Below are 20,651 nucleotides of genomic sequence, written 5' to 3'. Positions count from 1 at the left end.
CAGCGCGCAGTCAGCCCGCGAGTGTGTGTGTGTGAGAGAGAGAGAGAGAGAGAGGAAGGGGGTGGGTTCAGAGCAGACGCCGGCCGGCCGAGCTCACATCCCCGGCCCCCCGATTGAACTTGGCTGGTTTGCCGCAGTCGGGTCGGTTCCGAGCGGAGCCGGGTCTCGGGGTGTGTGATTGTTGTGTGTGTTTATAGGGTAGGGTAGGGTAGGGGGGGCGGCGGAGGGGGTGGGGGGGATATTCTTCTTTTAATTTTAAATGCGATGATGCACCAGTCGGAAAGCGCGGCGGACAGGAAGATGGCGCACCCGCTCTATCCGCGGCGGAGCAGCAACACGGCCGGCGCGGCAGCCGCTGCTTCCTCGGCCTCGCTCACCAGTCTGATGGGCGCCTCTCCCGGGCGCCCGCACCCAGAGGACGTCCCGCCGGCTACCATGCGCTCACCCGCGGTTTTGCCTGGCCCTGGCCCTAGCCCTATCCCTAACCCCAGTTCTGTGCCGGCTCCCGCCGCCGCCGCCTCCTCCGCCGCCGGGCCGCATCCGCCGCAGAGTCTCAGCCTCCATCCTCCTCCTCCGTCGCCGGTGTCCATGGCCGGGGCACAGATGAAGAAGAAGAGCGGCTTTCAGATCACCAGCGTGACCCCGGCGCAAAACAACGCCGGCTCTAACAACAGCATCGCCGAGGATACCGAGAGCTACGACGATATGGACGAGTCTCACACTGAGGACCTCTCGTCCTCCGAGATTCTGGATGTCTCCAGGGCCACCGACTATGAGCCGGAGCGGAGCTCTTCCGAGGAAACTTTAAACAATGTCGGGGATGCGGAAACCCCTTGCGCCCTGTCTCCGAATCAGCCTCGCCTGCCTCAGCACCAGACAACTTTATTTAATGGGAGCATCCATGGCCTCCATCCACACCACCACCATCACCCTCATCATCACCATCATCATCACCACCACCATCACCCTGCGATGGTGGCAGGGCCTGGGATGGTTGCTGCTGTTCCTTCAGGAGGAGGAATCCTTTCTGCAAATGTTACCACTAGTACTGAAAAAAATGGCATCAGTGCACCTATGTCTGGATTAATGAGCAGCTCAGTTGGTACTCCTGTGCCATTGATGCCCAACATTACTACCCCAGGTAATGGTAATGCCAGTGCTGTTGGTGGAACGAGCGGTGTTAGTAGTAATGTAAACATCAACGTTGCTGGGACAAGTGGCGGCACTAATGCTATTGGTGGTACTACCAGTGTTATTGGGGCTTCTTCTAATAGTGCAATTTCTACGAGTGCAGCAGGAGGCCAAGTGCCTGCAGTAAGCCAGCAGCCTGCAGCTGGCAGTTCCAGATTTAGAGTTGTGAAACTGGATTCTAGTACTGAACCGTACAAGAAGGGTCGGTGGGTTTGCACCGAATTTTATGACAAGGAAAATGCCACTGTTCTCACTGAAGGCACGTCTGTGAACAGGACGGTGGAAATTGTAAAGCAAGCTGCTGCTGATGCAAATGTGGATCGGGAGAGTACAAGCAGAGGGAGTTCAGTCAGCAGTACTTTGAGTGCAGTCGGCTATTATGTAGAAAATGCTGGTAATGGGGAACCAGGGTTGGTTTCTGCACCTCAGCAACAGGCCTTTCAAGCACTGGGTAATCAGCAGTTGGATTTTAGCAGCGGTGGTCCTCTGCCACAAAGTGTTTCCCAGCCACATCTTACACAAATTCAGTTGCATTCACAAGAGGTTATGCATTCTCAGCAGAAGCCAAGTGCTCCCCTCTCTGGCCGAACAAATATCAGTAATGTAACTAGTGTTCAACAAGCTCCAATTCAACAGCAGTTACCATATTCTCAGCAACAACAGCCTTCGCAGACCATGTCAGCTGTGCCCCAGCCACAGCAACTATCGTATCCTCAGCAACAGCCAGCTTCACAGATGACAACACAGCATATTATGTCATCAAATACAAATGCTGTCATTACAGAATATGTGCAGCACCCTCAAATGCAGCCCTCTGCACAAGCCATGCAGCAGAGCAGTGGTGGGATAGGATCAGCCGTGCCATCAGGCCAACTGCAAATTGTTCAAGGCCAAGCACAACCTGTATTAGCACAAGCACAATCTGGACTGGCACCAAGTCAGCCTGTGGGACATGTTTCAGCAATGATGCCACCTGCTGGTGCTGCCAATGGGCAGCTGGCAACGGGTCAACAAGGGAATACAATCTCTTTGTTACAGCAGTCTTGTTCACCACCTATTAACCAGTCAGCACCAACCGGCTTGCAGCCAAGTGCTCCTCAACCTGGCCCAGCACAGCAAGTAGGACAGCCTTTGCAGAGTGGGATGGTACAGCAGCAGGGCAGTGCATTAGGGCTTGTGCAGCAAGTAACTATGGCACCACAGAAACAACAGTTGTCATCACAACCTCAAGGTCAAGGAGTTGAGTGTGTTATTCAAAATGTGAACAATCAACAGATAACTGGAATAAGTTCTACACCATCTACTGTTGCTGCCAACCTGCCCAGTGTTGGATCTAATGTATCGACCAGCATACCTGCTGCACCTGCAAATGCTGTTCCACAACAAACCACTACGCAGACTCCTGTTGTGCAGAATGGTAGTTTGATCCAGAATGCCAGCCAGCCTTCCATATCAACAAATGTAAGCCTCTCTGTGGCACAAGGACAACAGCAAATGGTACCAGGTTCTGCCCAGTACCCAGCTCCCATCCAGTCACTATTGAATTCAGTGGAAGATTCCCGTCGATCTGCCGACCAACCAGCGATGAATGTACCTCAGGTAGCTATTGGAGAAAGCGTGCTGAGTGCAGCTTCTGCTCTGGTCCAGGAAATTGCCAGCAGCGCCAACCTACCTGCTCCTGCATCGCTACTTCCTTTAAAGACCTTGCCACTGTCCATGCAACCTGTGGATGGTGAAGATGACAGGTAAGAGTAGGCTTTGACATAGCCCATTGCGTGTGTTCTATTTTTTTTTAAGAAGTGTAAGCTCCATGTTTGCATATAAAAAAACTTTCTCTACAGGAAACTACCGTGGTTTAGCATTTGTTGCATTTTGCACATTTAATTCTTCAAATTGTGGCTGCCTTTTACATATTCCAGGCAGTAATATGTTTTCACATTGATAATTCCAACTGCATTTGTTTTTCTTCAAAAATAGTTTTCTTCAGAGTTCTCCAATTGGACACTGATATCACAAGTCAAAATGGCTTCTTTCACTCTTCTGTAGACAAAACTTTTCTTAAATTAAACTAACCATTACTAGATAAAAGTAAACTCAAAATACTGCAGTTAAATAAGACTAACAGTCTATAGACTGCAAAAGAAAGAATGGGATTATAAAATCTTCTGCAAGATAGTCAAAACATGGACATTTAATTTACATCAGTAAGAATTTAAACAGCCAGAAGAAAGACTTGTAATTTTTCCTTCACTGTACCGATCTTATTTTGTAACTATTAGTGTTTTGTCAGATGCCCAGCCCTGTTGTAGTTGATGGTTCAGGAGAGGAAAAGGGAGAAAATTAACTGAAAAATTGCAGGACCCATTGAGAGATCTTGTGCATAGCTGAAGTATTCCTATTTGGGAATAATTAAGCTCTTAAAGAAATAATTCCACATTGTTCAATGAGAGGTGTTGTGCCACTGGATGATACCCAGTCATATTAACTTGAATTTGAATGACAGAATGTTGCCATGGAAGGGTGCACTTTTTTAGTTGCCAATTTGTGAAGAATTTTTTCTGCCTCATTAGTTATGAAATAAGGATTTTTAAAAAAGAGTTGCCTTGCAGAAACAATACTCATGAAAATAGTTTAGAAGTGACATTTGACCCATGTAGAATATGAGCTGAACGTTGCACACTGAATCAGCCAGTTGTTTGGCTTGCCTGCCCTACATTGCTATGGAATAGTGTAATGCTATAGCATTCTGAACAGGGGGCTTGGTTCTGCCTCCCCTTTCATTGGTGATTGGCATGGAGCTGCTGCAGAACTGGTGCCTTGTGCCAAAGTTTATACAAATGCTTAACAGATGGTTGATGGATTCAGATAAAAAGATGACTGCCAAAGATAGTGTGAAGTGAAAGCTCCTAGAATATGAATGCAATCTTTTCCTTTGTTTTTATGAATTACCCGTTTCTGTTCCATTTTCCATGTTTAAGTTGCTGAAAATGCATTTTTTGTTCTACTTAAAGTATTTGCAAAAAATCATTGATGTATCGATCTGAATTTAAAAACTAAAACATTGCAATGTTTACTGTAATTTTCCCCCCCAAAGACTTGTACTATTTTATGTCGAAGCAAGTTTGATATGACATGGAGGGATACTTTTTTGCATATATAGACATGTTATTTTTCCATATAAAATGCAGTTCTTGCATTAGAAAATGTGGGTTGGGGGTAAAATATAAGTACATCTTATGCATTTTGTATGTGGAAACTTGTATCCTTCGTTCTATTGCGAAAGAAAGACTGCAGATTGTCTTTCAGAAAGTAAAGAAATAGTTGTAAGTCCCCTTCCCTTCTGTTTACCAAGTATACACACTGTGGGATATGGTACTGAGCCAGGATGATTTGATCTTTAGTTAACCTTGAGTTAATGGATCTTAACTGGGCAGTGGTTAAGGCAGAGTTAACTCTGGTGTCACTGGGCTAGAGAAACTGGGAGAATCACCCAGGTTTTCCAGCTCCTATTTCCGTTTAGTCATCCCTGCTGGAAAGTGTGCAAGGGACGCAGAATATGACAGGGTTATGATGCCCCCCTCCCATTTCTTAGATTCACTTGAACAATGAACGAGGTGCTGGAAGGCTGCTGGTGCCTACAGAATTCTGCTCCAGCATAAATCACTGCCCAGGAGAGGAGAGGAGGGCAGGGACGGAGATGAGGGCGGTGGCGGGGGGGGGATTAAGTTGTATGATGTGAATGCAGATACAGGGTACAACGTTGCTTTGGAAGATGCAGGTAAAGCTTTATTGCGCTATTTCTTGAAAATTGAAACAGGCGATAATGGGGTCCCTGCAATTCTCCCCCCCCCCCCCCCCCCCCCCCCCACCCCCCAACCCCCAACCCCATTTTTGCAAACGCTATTTTATCTGTTGTCTCCGAGACTTAAAGGTCCGATGTAAGTGCATACACTCTCTCTTTGTTGACAAAACACTAAAACCTGTAGCACATGAATTTACTATGATGTTTTCCACTTTTGCCTGCTATGGGATGGCTTGGAACGATACTGTATTTGAAATGATCAATCTTTTTTTGATAGGAACTTATTTCCTTTGGATGGCTTTGGGAGGATGGAAGCTTTTTTTTGTTAAAATCTTGTTAGAGTTGTCCTAGTCAAATCTTAAGTGTCTAGATATTTGCCTTCACCCTAAGAATTTAAAGATGTTGCATAAAATAATGTGGAGGGCTGCATTTAATTCACAACCCCCTAAAGAAAATCTTTGGTGTTACTAATAACTGTGCCCAAGAAATGGGCATTTTGTTTCTCTTGTTGTAAGTTCCTGACAGATTTTAAAGTTTAGATACCTGTAATTTTGCAGCTAGTGGGGGTGAAAGTTAAGGAGGCAGAACCTTTATAATGTTTCTAACAGTTATGCAGTGATGGGATGCAGGGGTGGGGAGCGTTAGGAGATTAAACTGTCAATGAAACTTGGAACTCGATGAGATCATCAAACGTGCAATTCGCGAATGAAACTAGAACATGCGAGGTTTTGCGAAGGCAAATATCTAGATACATTACATTATCATTTTTGTATTTTAAGCAGCAAGGGTCACTTAAAAGAAACAGATGAGCCTAATTTGACGTACTGCAGGATTTTTTGCGTAAATTCTTGTTGCATCCGTCATTTAAAAAAATTTTGACCTATAAAGATATCACTTGCATATTTGCTACTTGCCTTGAGCAGAATCTTTTACAATGTAAATTTTTAAAATACTTGTTGATCTTCTCTGGTGTTCATGAACAAAAAATAATCTTTGCCTATAACTCTCCCTTGAATGTCAGATTCTTTTTCTCTTCCGCTTTGTCTCTCTATTTTCAACTGAGTCTCTTTCTCTTGTCTCTGTAATGCCGATATGTCTCCCTTTTTCTGCATGTCTCCTCCCCTTTTTCCCCTCCCCCACCTCCCCGCAATTCCCTCTCCTCTGCATGTATTTCTGTATTACCTCAAACACTTTTTCTCTATCACTAACTACTTTCCGCCACTTCCCTCAAGATGTGGGGTTCTTAGCTTACAAAGATTCATAAATGTTGTTTCTGACTATGAAGGAGGGACTAGCAGTTCAGCCCGGGAAGGATTTAGAGTCCTGGGATGGCAGGGTCTTGGACTGCAGGTTGATTTAGGCTGGTAATGTGGAGATTGATCACTTTGAAAAGGGTACGGTCGAAAAGATGGATTTGGAGGAGGGTGAGGTGGAGGGGCTTCAAGAGAGAATTGCAGAGCGTAGGGCCTAGATGGCTAAAGGCTCAGCCGCCAATGGGCGAAGTGGGGAGTGATTCACAAGAGGCCAGAGTCAGATGAACAGATAATTCTGGGAAGGTTGGAGGAAGTTAGAGATTGGGAAGAGCGAGGCCATGAAGGGATTTAAACATCATGATGATAATTTTGAATTGGCGACATTGGAGGATGTGGAGCAGTAAGGACAGGAGCAATGGTGAGTGGACTTGGTATGGGTTAGGATATGTGCAGCAGAGTTTTGAATGAGCTGAAGTTTACATACAGAGCATGGAGGAAAGCATTGGAATGGTCAAATCTGGAGGTGAAAAAAGGCACAGATGAGGGTTTCTGCAGCAGATGGGCTGATGGCGGGAGATGTTACGGAGGTGTAAGTAGACAGTCTTTGTGATGGAGAGGATATGGGGCTGGAAGCTCAGCTTGGGGTCAAATAAGGCAACAGTCTTCCAATCTGATACAGTGGTCGGGGTGGGAGCTGGAATCTGTGGCAAGGGTATGGAGTGGGGGCTGAAGACGATTGCTTTGATCTTCCTGATGTTTAACTGATGGAAATTCTGACTCATCCAAGGCTGGATGTTGGGAAAACAGTCTGACAACACAGACAGTGCAGGGGTTGGGAGAGGTAGAGTTGGGTATCGCCAGGGTACATGGGGAAGCAGACCCTATGTGTTTGGATGATGTCACCAAGGGATAGCATGTAAATGAGGAAGGAGCGGATGTTAAGGTTAAATCCTTGGAGGACTCAAGCGGTATCAATACGGGGGCAGAAAGAGAACGCTGGCTACAGTTTGATAGGTAAGAGTTGGAACCAAGCGAAGGCAGTCCCACTGAGATCGATAGTGGAGGAAAGGCATTGGAGGAGGATGGTTGACCATGTCAAAGGCTGCAAAGAGGGAAAATGCACTGCTCTGTCACTGGCGGACGTCATTTGTGACTTTGAATAGTGCTGTTTCAGTGCTTGCTTGCTCTGTCTGTCTGTCTCTGCCTGCCTGTCTCTTTCTATGGCATATAAATCATTATTCACAAGATTGTTTTTCTCATCCTTTTATGCCACTGTTAATCTGCAATATAGTCATGTGAAAGCACATTTGCATTTCAAATAGTGCACAGGCTTCCAGATCTTGGGATGCCTTTGAAGGCTGGTTGCTTCCCACAAGGAATATTTAGGGGGTGGGAACAATGTTTTGGAGAAAAAAAGGCAATGTAGCCTGTTGAAGGTTAGAGGAGAATTTCTATCAGATACACTCATAACTTCATGTGTACGCGTAATACATACTGCAGCATGAACATGGAACAAAGAAAAGGGCATTTGACCCATCAAACCTATTCCTTCCAATAGCTTGTGTAATTTCTATTGTTGTAGACACCTCAATTTGATATGAAGGAGGTGGGTATTCAAGTTAAAACTTCAAAGAGGAAGCAAAACTGTGATTTCTCCCTGATCTGGAAGATGATCAAGTAAAACTGAGATCAATTTATTCTTATTCAGCTCTCTCTGTTTACATTCCATCTGGGCTACATTATTCTGTACAGTATTTATCACATTACAGGAATATAATTGTCAACATAGTAATCTTTTATAACCATTGATCCATTGGGGTATTTCATATTGTTAGTTTGTTTCCAGAGCCCCTCAACTGGGGCCTGAGGTTATGTTTGTCCCAGAGTTGGAAATTTCACTTGACCATTGATGGGTTGGGATTTTTAGGCCCTTTGACAAATTCTCTGAGAAATGTTATGGGAGTTGTAGTTTTCACCTTCTGTGGAACTACAGTGCCATGGGTGCTATGTTTTTCACAAGGTAGTGAAATGTAAGTGCTGGTGGGACAAGTGACATCATAAATGAAGGGTTCTGTACAGTTTAAGCCATTAAATAAAAATTGAGTTGGAGTCTAGGATAGGAGTGTTTTTTTTTTCTTGCATCACTGAGGGAGACTGATGTTTGTGCTGGCATGGCAAAGGAATGTTTTGGGCTCGTTAATGCTGAACTTGGACATGTTGGCCAGAGTCAGACAGTCAGCCAGTCCTGGATCATATTCAAAGTTCTGGTCACTGGAGATTTAATGGAGATAAGCTTCCTCTTGCAGTGCTATACCGACACCTTCACGGACTACAAATCCATTTATTGTAAGTGGAGAAACATGCCTTTCATAGTCATGTAAATGTCTGAAAAGAGAGTTTTTGGGGTACAAGCAGGGCAGGTTAGGAAAATATTGCAAATCCACTGGGCGAGGTGGGCTAACAACTACAACTCGCATTTATATAGCACCTTTAACATAGGAAGATGCCTCTGTGCTTCGCAGAAGCGTAATCAGACAAAAAATGACATTGAGCCAAAGAAGATGATACTTAGGATGGGTGACTAAAAGCTTGGTCAAAGAGTTAGGGTCAAGGGGGGGGTCTTGAAGGAGGGGAGGGAGGTGGAGAGACTACGATCTTTTTTGAGAGCTTCCAGAGCTTAGGTCCTAGACGGCTGAAGGCACGGCTGCCAGTGGTGGGGGATGCGTAAGAGGCCAGAATTGGAGGAACGCAGAGTTCTGGGGGCCGAAGGAGGTTAGAGATAGGGGTGAGACTGTGAAGGGATTTGAACGCGAAGGTGAGAATTTTAAGTTGGAGGACTGGGAACCAATGTGGATCAGCATGCACAGAGGTGATGGGTGAGTGGAATTTTGTGCGGGCTAAGATGCAAGCAGCAGAGTTTTGGAGGGGCTGAAGTTTAGTTTATGGAGGGTAGAGGATGGGGGTCTGGCTAGGAAAGTATGGAATAGTCAAGTCTGGAGGTGAAAAATCTTTGTGACGAAGAAGATATAGTATTGGAAGCTCAGTTTGGGGTGAAATAGGATGCCAAGGTTGTGAATAGGTTTCATCTGAGACAGTGGCTGGCGTTGGAATAGGAGCCAAGGGTATGAAGTTTGTGGCAGGGGCTGAAGACTATGGCTTCAGTCTTCCCAATGTTTAACTGGAGAAAATTGAGGTACACCCTGAACTGGATGTCTGACAGCACAGAGGCAGTTGAGTGGTTGAGAAGTAGAGCTAGTTGTCATCAGCATACATGTGGAACCTGATGCCATGTCTTGGATGATGTTGCTGAGGTGCAGCATGTAAAGGAGGAAGAGAAGGGGTCCAAGGCTAGATCCTTCGTAGACTCCAGAAGTAACGTTGCGGGGGCAAGACGACAAGCCATTGCAGGAGATTTTCTGGCTACGATTGGATAGTTTATATTGGAACCAGGTGAGGGTAGTCCCTCTCTGCTGGGAAGTGGAGGAGGATGGTATTGTTAACCCTGTCAAAGGCCGCAGAGAGGTCGAGAGAGTTTTTGCCGAGGGGAAAAACAGCTACTTGCATCCTAAACAGATTTTGTAGTAGGTAAATAGTATTACAAATATACCTGAGACCCAGTGTATCTCCATATCAGTGAAGTGTAAAATGGTTACTTTTAGTTAGCATGAGATATCATTTTAGTAAATTTGATTTGTTGCTGTGATAATTAGTTGTTGCGTTTAGACTACAGCAGTAGCATGGTAAGTATCCAAAACTGTACTTCAGATCCGTGACTAGCTGTGGACAATGACATTGGAAGTCTTTCAGTATATTATAAATCCTTAAAGCTCAAACAATTGGGTGTGCTTCAATTAAATGCCCAATAACATGCTGCACAACACATCCATATACTGGACTTCACCCACCTCCAATAATCTGTGGTTTCTCCAGCAGATGGATGTAATTAATGCCTCAGTAATGGTATGATGTGGAGATGCCGGTGATGGACTGGGGTTGACAATTGTAAACAATTTTACAACATCAAGTTATAGTCCAGCAATTTTATTTTAAATTCACAAGCTTTCGGAGGCTTCCTCCTTCCTCAGGTGAACGTTGTTGGAAATGAAATCCTCGAAATGAAATCGCATTTATAAATCACAGAACAATGCTTGGTGATTACAGACAGTTTTTTCAACGGGCAGTTGAAAAAACTGTCTGTAATCACCAAGCATTGTTCTGTGATTTATAAATGCGATTTCATTTCGAGGATTTCATTTCCAACAACGTTCACCTGAGGAAGGAGGAAGCCTCCGAAAGCTTGTGAATTTAAAATAAAATTGCTGGACTATAACTTGGTGTTGTAAAATTGTCAGTAATGGTAGGCATTAAAAAAAGGTTTTAAAAAAAGGATAATTTAGCCAAATTTTAATGGAAGAGATTGGAAATAAATCAAAATGGGATCTATTACATGCTGTTGAAAACTCTGCAGTAACTATAAGCATAAACTCATCAATTGGTACAACGTACTTAAGAAATAGGAGCAGGAGTAGGCCATACGGCCCCTCGAGCCTGCTCCGCCATTCAATAAGATCATGGATGATCTTCTACCTCAACTCCACTCTCCCACCCAATCCCCGTATTCCTTGATTCCCTTAGTGTCCGAAAGTCTATCGATCTCAGTCTTCAATATATTGAACGACTGAGCATCCACAGTCCTCTGGGGTAGAGAATTCCAAAGGTTCACAATGCTATGAGTGAAGAAATTTTTCTTCAACCGGGTCCCTTATCTTGAGACTATGATCCCTAGTTCTAGACTCTCCAGCATCTACCATGTCAAGCCCTCTAAGAATTTCAAGAACATATGGTTCACACACTTAATATTTTTTTAAACGGTTGTTCCAACCTTCCCTTCACGTGAATGTATGATCGCTTTAGAATGTGGTCAACTCCTTTGTAGTATATAACTTATAGGAGAGAGAGCCCAAGAATTTATTGTGTGTTCACTGAATGAAGAAACTTGTACAGTTGCTATATTTCCTTTTTCTGCCAATGTCCTCCATCCCTTCTTTCCCCCCAAAAGGTTAACGTTCTATCAATTTTTCTGCATGATTTCTGGTGTTACTGAGTTCTGCTCCTAAATTAGTTGGATTACCAACAGATTGTTGGTTAGCTTGTCTCTGAAATTACCAAGTGTCAGTATCAGAGTTGGCACTTTGTGCTGCAGAAGTTTACATCTGATGTTATCCTAACCACTTTAGGGTAAAGTTTGCATCAGGCCAGTTGAATAGTCGCTTAAGCACTAATGCACTGTTAACCCTGAACTCTTCCCTTACTTTCCCCCTCAATTTTCTTCCATCATCATCTGAAGATGGTGTTGCCATGTACCGACCTTGACACCCAAGTGGCCATTCTTCACGTTTGAACCTGCACACTGTACTCTTAACACTTCAATATCTTACAAGCTTCTAAGCTGTGTGCACATGCAGGTGAACATTCACCACCTGAATTTGACTCTGGGCGTAGCATTTTATCATAGAATATGGAAAAGTTTTGATTTGCCAAAAACCTCTGAATGACTGTCGTCCCAAGCATGACCATAACTGGGCTGCTGCATAAAATGTAGTTTATTTAGCAGTGGGCTAGTGATGGTCAAATGTAAACATGTTGCACACTAAAAAGGCCTGTTGTTAATGTGTTATCATGTACAGCAGCTTTTTTTTGTATACTGCATCCAAGAAACCACCTTTCATTGACAGACCAGTGGATTTTCCTGCAGGACAGCAATAATCTATTAGCTTTTGGTTCTGTGGCTTTAGTAATAATCCTTGGATTTCTCAAGGTGCCTTTGCTTTTACATTGATTGTGTTTGGTTAACCGCATGCTATAATATAACATAGGTGAACTCCACGCTTCTGGTCCATGTTGAGAATGAAGTTCAAAGGTACACAAATTGGATATCACTTTTCCATTGGCCCCCAGCAGTAGTATAACAGTGCCTATAGGTACCTTTTTGGGGACTTAACAAATAAATCTCTTCAGTTATAGCAGAATACTTCTATCTTGCTGTTGGTACAAATGAAACTCATGAGCTCTGACTGTCGCGCTCTCCTTTTTATTGCATCTGCCTGTCGTTGGAGTGCTAATCAAAAGTACTTTCAACATTTGGTAGTCTTGTGCCTATGCCTTATTGTTTTGTAGTTGAAGGTGGCATTGACATGAAAGTTGGTTTACTGGTGAGACATTTTGTACAGTTCAAATGGAGATCAGTGGCATGTGACTGGCTGCTGAAAACAATGTGAAACTTTTTGTTTTCTTATTAAAATAAATTGACAGTGGCTTACATTTTGGTTGAAGCTTTGCACTTTTTGTGCTCTCAGCACTGTATTTTCAGGAGATACATTGATTGAGTAGGTTTATTGGTATTGTAGTGCATACTTCTGCGTAATATGTGCTTGCTGAGAATCAGGATTTTTCTTTTCACATTAATTGGTCTCACCCTGCAATATTTCAGTGGAGCACCTGATAGTATAGAGAAGCAAGCATCAGATTTTTGTTTAGAGCTGGTGGTTGTGTAGTAAGGATGGTGCATGTGCAATGGCCTGCAGATTTTTTGAGTTCTAAGTTTAAAAATAGCTTCTCTTTGGGCAAAGCTTGTAACCACTTTCTAGTGTTTTATAAACCTCATCTGTGGTTTTATTTTTGTGACTGAAGTAGGTAAGTATGCATGCTTCAGTGAAAATGGCACTTTTATTTCCTGCCAGGTTTATTGGTGTTGAATGATTGTTTAAATTCTGATCTCAAAGTTTGGTATTTGTATACAATAACACTGATCTCCAGTGAGTTTTGAACTGCAGGCAATTGTTTTTTCAGCTGTCATAGCACTGTGCTGCCTTTAACATATTGGGTACTAAGGAGACCCTCTGAATGTTCTATTTTTACCTGAGTGAGGGTCAGGAAATCTGATGAAATGAACTGTGAGCAAAATTGTGCTTTTTTTAGGTCAAAATAGAGTGACGCGGGTAAGCAGGAAACTTCAGCTTAAACGGCAAAAACAATTTTGGAAGGAACATATAAAATAGCTTAATGAACACAAATGTCTTCACAAAATGTAGCGCCAAAAAGGAGTTGAAGTGCCTCGTTAGCTGCATCTTCAACATCATCTCTCTATATACACCATCACCCAGGAACTTAGTAAGTGACACAGGTTTGTACTTGATGCTGCCTGTCATTGTAGAGAAAATATTAAATTATACAAACTGTGCAATATCCCTTGCTGCTGGACACAATTTAGTACCTTAACAATCGGTTGAGGGTTACACTTTTTTCCTCTGCTTCTTGCTGTAACCCCTCCCTCCAAATAAAACATAGCTGCTTCAGCTTATGACTGTGGAAGTTGGAAACTGCTGCTTCAATCTCTAAACATTGAACTCAATTTGTGCACAAAATAGACATTTAAAAGTAGTGCAATCTTACACTGTGTTTTGTGTCCAAATCTTTGCATGCCTGTGTATAACAGGAGTCCATGTGATTGCTGTAAAATGAGTAATGTTTGTAACAGAAAATACTTTGCAATATACGTAAATTGTAATAGTCCTTTGAAAGGTTCTTTATTGCAATCATCATTTTTAGTAGAAGCACTTCAACAACACCAGTCAACAAACCAGCTGTTCAATCATCTGATTTTACGACCTTTGATGCTGCTGACCAAGGTGAAGGCAGAACAGCTTTTGCTCAAACTATAAGCTGTGCAAAATGGGAAATGTTTATACCAAAATGTAAAAGAAAAGCAGATATTTAATACTTCTGACTTGAGGACAGTGGACACGGGGTGCAATACCAAGGGAGTGCTGCACTGTCTGAGGTGCCATCTTTTGGATGAGACATTGAACCGCGGCCTTGTCTGCCTGCTCAGGTGGATATAAAGGATCCGAAGCGGAGAATGGAGTTCTCCTAGTGTCCTGGGCAGCATTCATCCCTCAACCAACACCACCAAAATACATTAACTGGTCATTCATCTCATTGCTGTTCGTGGGCACTTGATGTGTGCAAACTGGCTGCCACTTGACCTACAGAATAACTGTGACTACACTTTAAAAGTAGTGCTTTGGGATGTTCTGAGGATGTGATAAGATGCTATATAATGCACCTTTCTCACTTTCTGTCCCTCTTTCTTTGTGTCTCGTGTCGATCTGTCTCTTGTGTGTCTCCCTGTCCCTCGCTGTTGCTGTCTCTGTCTCGCACAGTTTAATGAAGAATTAATATGTTGTGCTACCAAACAAAAGCTTCTACTTCTTTCCTAAAATATCTTAAAATAAGGAGATAGTTGCTTCGCGGTGCAGCTAACTGAGAGATGTTTCAGCAATAGGGGTCTGATGCAAGCTTGTTCCAGTTTTGTTCACGTGGAATAGCATCATTACAAAATGCTGTTTGCCACAGCAACTACTAGATGTTATGGAGAAGCAACGTTGAGATTGGAAGAGTAAATCATGCACTGAAAAGTATAGGTTGCCTCACAGAGCTTCAGAGCTCAATGCACTAAACAGAAATCAAAGATTTGGAACTTCACCTCCCTTTGGAAATTATATCACTTATTAATTTAATATGCCGTTTGCATTTGATGTGTGGATACTAGGTAGCATAATAGGGTGCAGCAACAGATGACTAATGGGGACGAATGTCTCTCATATTTGACCCTGGTAGTGGCTGGAAGTATAGAAAAGCAATTGTAGTGGGGTATCAATTGGCGAATTGTAGATTTCCCGCGGTCTGCTACATACTGCAACAAGTGACAATTATAACCTGCCTTTGAACTTGGAACAGGCGACGACGTTTCTATCAGGGAGGAAGATTTGTTTGCAGGAGAAGTGGTGAAGCTTAGTAGCTGATTAATGCAGGTCTTTTTGGATCAACTGGTTGATCACCTATGGAGTTGCTTAAGTGCAAAAACTAAAAATCTGACTGGCTTTGTCTCCTTGTTTCAAAATAGATGAGTACATTTTTTTTAATATACACAATGTTGAGGTGTGAGACTGGCATAAGTTTTGTTCACTGCCTAATTGTGTGTGTTTTTCTGTATGCAGTGACAAAGTGGTATCATTGGCAAAGAGAACTGAATTACTTTTGATAACATCCCTTGGGTTATTCATTAAACACGAGGAAAATAGAGGGGCAAATGCAATTACCTGATCAAGTGTTATGATAAAGTGAATGTCCATGGCTTGATGCTTATATTCTGTGAGAAAGATGTGTACTCTGGTCAAAAGTTTGTTGTGTACCATAAAAGGCCAGCTTCTCAACATGGCTTGGGTGACTGTCTTCAGTCTATCACATCTCTTGTACAGCACACAATAGAGACAATTTTACTCTGATAGGTTATGATTCAGGTGTTGTATGAGCTTTTCATTCACTGGTTTCCATGAGCTTTGATGCAATTGACAGTAGAAATACTGATTAGTAGTTGTCACACTCCAACTTTTATCCGTTCCTGTTTGCTGTTTTCTGCTCAGATGGGACAAAACTAAGTTAATAAGAACAATTAAAATGGATGAGCAATGGTAGCCACTTATTCGTCAGTTATGTTTAGTTTTCTTGTAACTGATTTTGATTCAGCTGTTTGGAAATGTTAGTAGCTAACCACAGATTTTAGGTGACATTTCAGCAAATGCGATTAGCAGCTTGATCTTATGCATCGCAGAGCGGTATGTGCCCCTATCTTTCTCAAGGAGTGTGGTTAGGACTCAATTTGGAGCTTCCAGTGATGGGATGGTTATTTATGTTGAAGGTGATGTTTGGATGATCTGTTGCCTTTTTCTAGTTAAGTGGCTCTTGAAACATCTGCTTTTTAGTATGCATAATGAAGCTGGTTTTGGGAAATATGTTGAAGCATATCAAGCCTGTGGTCAGCACACCAGCCTTCCTGTCTAAAACTGAAATGTTAATAAGGCTTCTTGTTTGAAATTTCAGTGCCAAATTTACCTTAGCTATCAGCACTGAGTAATGCTCCATTGGCTCTGCTGTTCACACTGGGCCTTTCCTCCAATAGGGAAAGTATTGCTGGGGGTGGGGAGGGGTGTGGTTGTTGTGCTCTTGTACTGATATGCTACACGTTCTGTCCTCCCCACCATTATCTGGGACAGAATGGTGGGGAAGTGCCTGTGATGTTGAGGGCTTGTGCCCCACCAGTTATGGGCAAGGCTCATTAACACCCTAGATTTCATGCAAAAATATTTTTAGAGGACATAGCACCATAATGCAGTATTTGTGCCAATTTTGCATTTTTTTTTTCTCTTCAGTGCCATTTGGACTGGCAGCAGCAGAAGCTCCATGGGCACAGGAGTTCATAAAGCGGCAAAAGTTTTTTTTAATGAATGCTTGTAGTATATTGTCAGTGCATTGTTGCAGTTATTACAGATTTTTAACATTTTTGATTCAATTTTATCCATATTAGAAAAACTTTAGGGGGGCAATTTTTTTTACTCATGTTTTTCAAGTGCCAGTATTTTGTGGTTTAGGTGGTACAATATGATAGCATGCTGGAGATCAGCAGACCTTAGACCACATATGCAGACTTTGGTACACTTCGCTTTCAGTGACTGAGGACAACTGCCTCTGCTTCCTGTAGATGACAGATGTCAGTTGCAGAGTATTGCCATCTACAGCAAGCACACCTGCAAACAAGTTGCAGCATAGAAGCATCACTTCCCTCAACTGTCTTGCTGTGGCCCTTTGGCGACTAGCACTGCAATATCAGCTAATCTACTCTCATGAATCAAACAGGTGCCCAATACATCTGTCAGTATCGCCTGGAATTGCATGACACAGCTGCCCAATATTACCGCACTGTTGCATTTCCCAAAATAGATGATGTCGATGACGGCTGCCACCTACCCTACCTGAAGTCCACCCTGGGTGTTAGTAAATGTTGTGACAGTGGGTTGTTGTACTAAGCCCTTGGAAAATGCGTATGTGGCAAGGCAGGTGCTCCTCCTGCCATTTTTTTGCGCCTCTTTCACCCTGATCATATGTAGTCTTTAGAAAGGCTGATAAATATTTGAAAATTAAACAGACAAAAAAAAAATTTAATATCAAAACTTCGCCCTTCTACCTTCCCCTGAATGCCACCACTTTACCTTTTAAGTGGTTGCATCTCAATTTTTCCATGCCTCGTAATCAGGCCCGCTCCATAACGTGCTTCCATAACATCAGTTGTTTGCTCCGTCAGCATCTGATGCTCAGTGGTCCCATGATATCGCTTGTTGTCACAACTTTTTTTAAATTTCAAAGCGAAGGATTTTGGAGTAGAGATTCCCTTCATGTATAGGTGCATCCGCTATCTGAATTCATGGCGTTTTCAAAGATAAATATGCATATTTAGACTTTCTTATAAGTGCTTTATCTACAAATTGTGACGTGTGCATGTGCAGAAGGCTACGTTCATGGCCTCGGTCAGACTGCCTGCTTACTGATGAGCTTGCTTGGTGTCTGGAAGTAGTGAGCTCGTGCTTCCTGGTGCAGGCATCAATATTCCTTTTGAAGCTTGAATCCACCAAGATGATCTTGATGGTTTTTTTTGGGAGGTCTAGGAGAGGATCAGATACTTTGTACAATTTTTGATCTTGAGATTAATAGCTGTTGAAAGATGCTGCAGCAGTTGTTGATGCCAGCTTAGGTTGACATCACTGAAATATGGGAAGGCACTCATGAGCAGTCAGAAACTTGAGTATCCTAGACAGAAATGAAGGCACGGGTGACATTACACCATTGAGCGTATTAAATTTAATTGGATAGAGTTTTTCAATGTCCTTTGTGCTCCTAAATAGTCTTGGAAGTTAATTAAAAGTATGTATTTTTGAATTTGGTTAATTTTATATAAAAATTTAATTTCACTTTACCTTCACTTTTGTTATTCTATGTTAGACTTGAATTTGACTAAGGTTTCATTTTTGGATAAGTTTCCTGTAAGATCAACTTCAGTCAATGGATAAATATCATTCTCTACAATTTTTTTCTCTGAAATTGCCACCATTTTCAATAGGAAGTTATGAATTTGTACTGACTTGGATAGAAGATGTAATTTTATGATGCAAGTGCATGCATTAACATCCTAGTAAAAATCATTTTGTGCCCACTTACCAAATGTATTTTCATGCATGATTGTTATTCAGGTTTCAGGATCTTGTGGTGTGCATTTCACAGCTTGAAACCAAGGAATATATATTGAATGCATGCACTGTACAGACATTAACTGAAGAAATAGCCCAGCGTGTGATTTAAATAGAGAATAATGGGGATTTGGCTACTGCAAGGTATTCTAACTGAGACTTATGGTATTCTGCTCGTATAGTAAATATTACCTGAACGCAGATGACTGTTTTGTGCCCTTGTTTGTCTGTCTAAATTGTGATTGTTGTGGTCAAAGTTGAGAGGTTTTCAGCACTGGGTAGTGGAACACTTTCACTTTGGACTTTAGGCACACACCGTCAGCATCAAGCATTTTCAGGTCAGATATAGCAAGGGCCAAATGTAGAGTAGATGTTATCCCAGTGATGTGTTTGTCATCAAATCAGTTATCCTGTGGCTGAACCAGTTTGCTTTTTAATGCTGGATTGTAGGCAGTTTTCTTTTGGGGCCCTGAACTCACCAGGAATTCATTGAGACTGCTCCACAGCTTTTTCACACACAGTTCTTTGAGGTGGAAGAGACTAGCTAGCACCTCATCTACTAGGCTGGATCTTAACCCAATTCCCAAATATGAAAGTTTTTAAAGTCGTGTGTGCTACCTGCTAACTCCCCTGCTTTTATTTATGTGTACAGTTGTGACTCAGTGTAATGTATATTCTATAGTATCGGTTCTCTAAAAATAAAACTGCACAAATTTGAAGATTTGTAACACCTATGTATATTACAATAATCTGGTTTCTTGTGTCAAGAACATTTAGTGTAGACTCGTTCAGGAGTTCTAGTGTCTGCTGCATTGAGAACTGCAGATCAGCATCAATTAGCTGTAAAGAGAAAGGCCAATTGGCCTCGGGACCCTTGGGCAAGAGTGGTGCAAAAACGTGCCAAATTCGTGCCTCCTGATTGTTAAGCAATACGTTTTGCTGGAAAGTGCATTCATGTAGACATCTGAAAACCATATTGGGTGCAACTGTGCCCTTGCGGTCAAAAAATAGTTTGCTGTAGCTTGCTGTTTGGGCTTGCATGTCAAGAATGGGCTCATGGGTGAGGGACTGTACTCCTGCATGAGAGGAGAAAATTGGGGGGTGGCAGAAAAATACAGTGGGGCAGTTTTAACCTAACAATTCTGTTTGGAACTAACGAGATCGGGTACAACGGTGGTATTACACCCCACCCGATTTTACACTCTGTTGAAGTCAATGGAGTGTAATATTGGGTGGGGTGTAAAACTGGCGTCTACCCGATCCTGTGAGTTTCCCGCCCTGCGTTAGGTTAAAAGTACCTCCCAGCGTCTCACTTCCTGATGATTCTTTTTTGGGCCATCTAAAGATTTGATTACCCTACCTTTTTGGCAAGGCCTAGTTTCTGGAGTAATTTGTAACATTTAAATAACACTGCATTTGTATTGGAGATGGAGGGTACATTTATCTTAAAATATAAGTTCGATTTATCACAATAACCCTACCTAATTATGAGTTCTGAAATTGTTAGATCCACCTGCTGGTGTCAATGTCGACGCACCAGTAAAATGGCCAACTTCTGCTTGCCTATTTTCCTTCCTGTCAACAGTGTGTGTGATGCCTGTGACCCTGTACGTGTCTTGAATTTCGATTAAAATTTGAGCAAAGTTGCGAAGTTGAATAATGTTGCTAATGCCAGTTATGTTGGCATTTATTTTGTAACGTTAACTAATGATACTGTTCTAAGATCCTGTATAATCTTCATGTTCATGATAACTACATTGCCTTTGGCAGTTTGAGTAACACGAGCATGGCATCAGTAACCTTTTAAGTAGGTTTGCATTTTTTTTACAAAAAGGCAGAAGGAAGTTAGAACAGCAACATACTGTCAAAAATAGGCTACTTTGTACAAAGTGACCATTGTTATTCTGCACAATGGTTTGAATGTGAACCTACAGACTGGCTATTAGTTTCAAGTACATTGCTTAAAGGAAGTACATCACGTTGTAATGATTCTGAGGCTGTGGCCACCAGCTTCTGGAAAGTGTCACCTGAAGGTTGGTGATGGGGTTGCACATTGATGTACCCAAGATTGGCTGCCTGCCATAATTGGGTTGCAGAGAGGGAAGCAGTTGCCCAAATTTCTCATCTTAAGTGGGAGCATTGTTAAGTGGAGTGTTGTATTTGTTTTGTGTTTGGGAGAATGAATGAATGCCCTCTCTCATTTTATGGTGAGCTGGGTTGCTTGAGGAATTCCTGGTATCTGTTGTACACCTAGCAAGCATTTTA

At 42.4% G+C, this 20,651-nt stretch overlaps 1 protein-coding gene across 1 annotated transcript in view; it reads left to right on the top strand.

The window, feature by feature from the left end:
* The first annotated feature begins 240 nt into the window (after positions 1–240).
* The window catches only part of tsc22d1 (TSC22 domain family, member 1), a 194,649-nt gene continuing 174,238 nt past the window's right edge, over positions 241–20,651 (top strand). The window contains exon 1 of the mRNA XM_067992524.1: positions 241–2,936. Coding sequence (XP_067848625.1) covers positions 265–2,936 — 2,672 coding nt within the window. The 5' untranslated portion in view covers positions 241–264. The remainder of the gene's footprint in view (positions 2,937–20,651) is intronic.

The sequence above is a fragment of the Heptranchias perlo genome, chromosome 11, assembly GCF_035084215.1.
Source record: "Heptranchias perlo isolate sHepPer1 chromosome 11, sHepPer1.hap1, whole genome shotgun sequence".
NCBI lineage: Eukaryota > Metazoa > Chordata > Chondrichthyes > Hexanchiformes > Hexanchidae > Heptranchias > Heptranchias perlo.
This window is presented reverse-complemented; position numbering and strand designations above follow the sequence as displayed.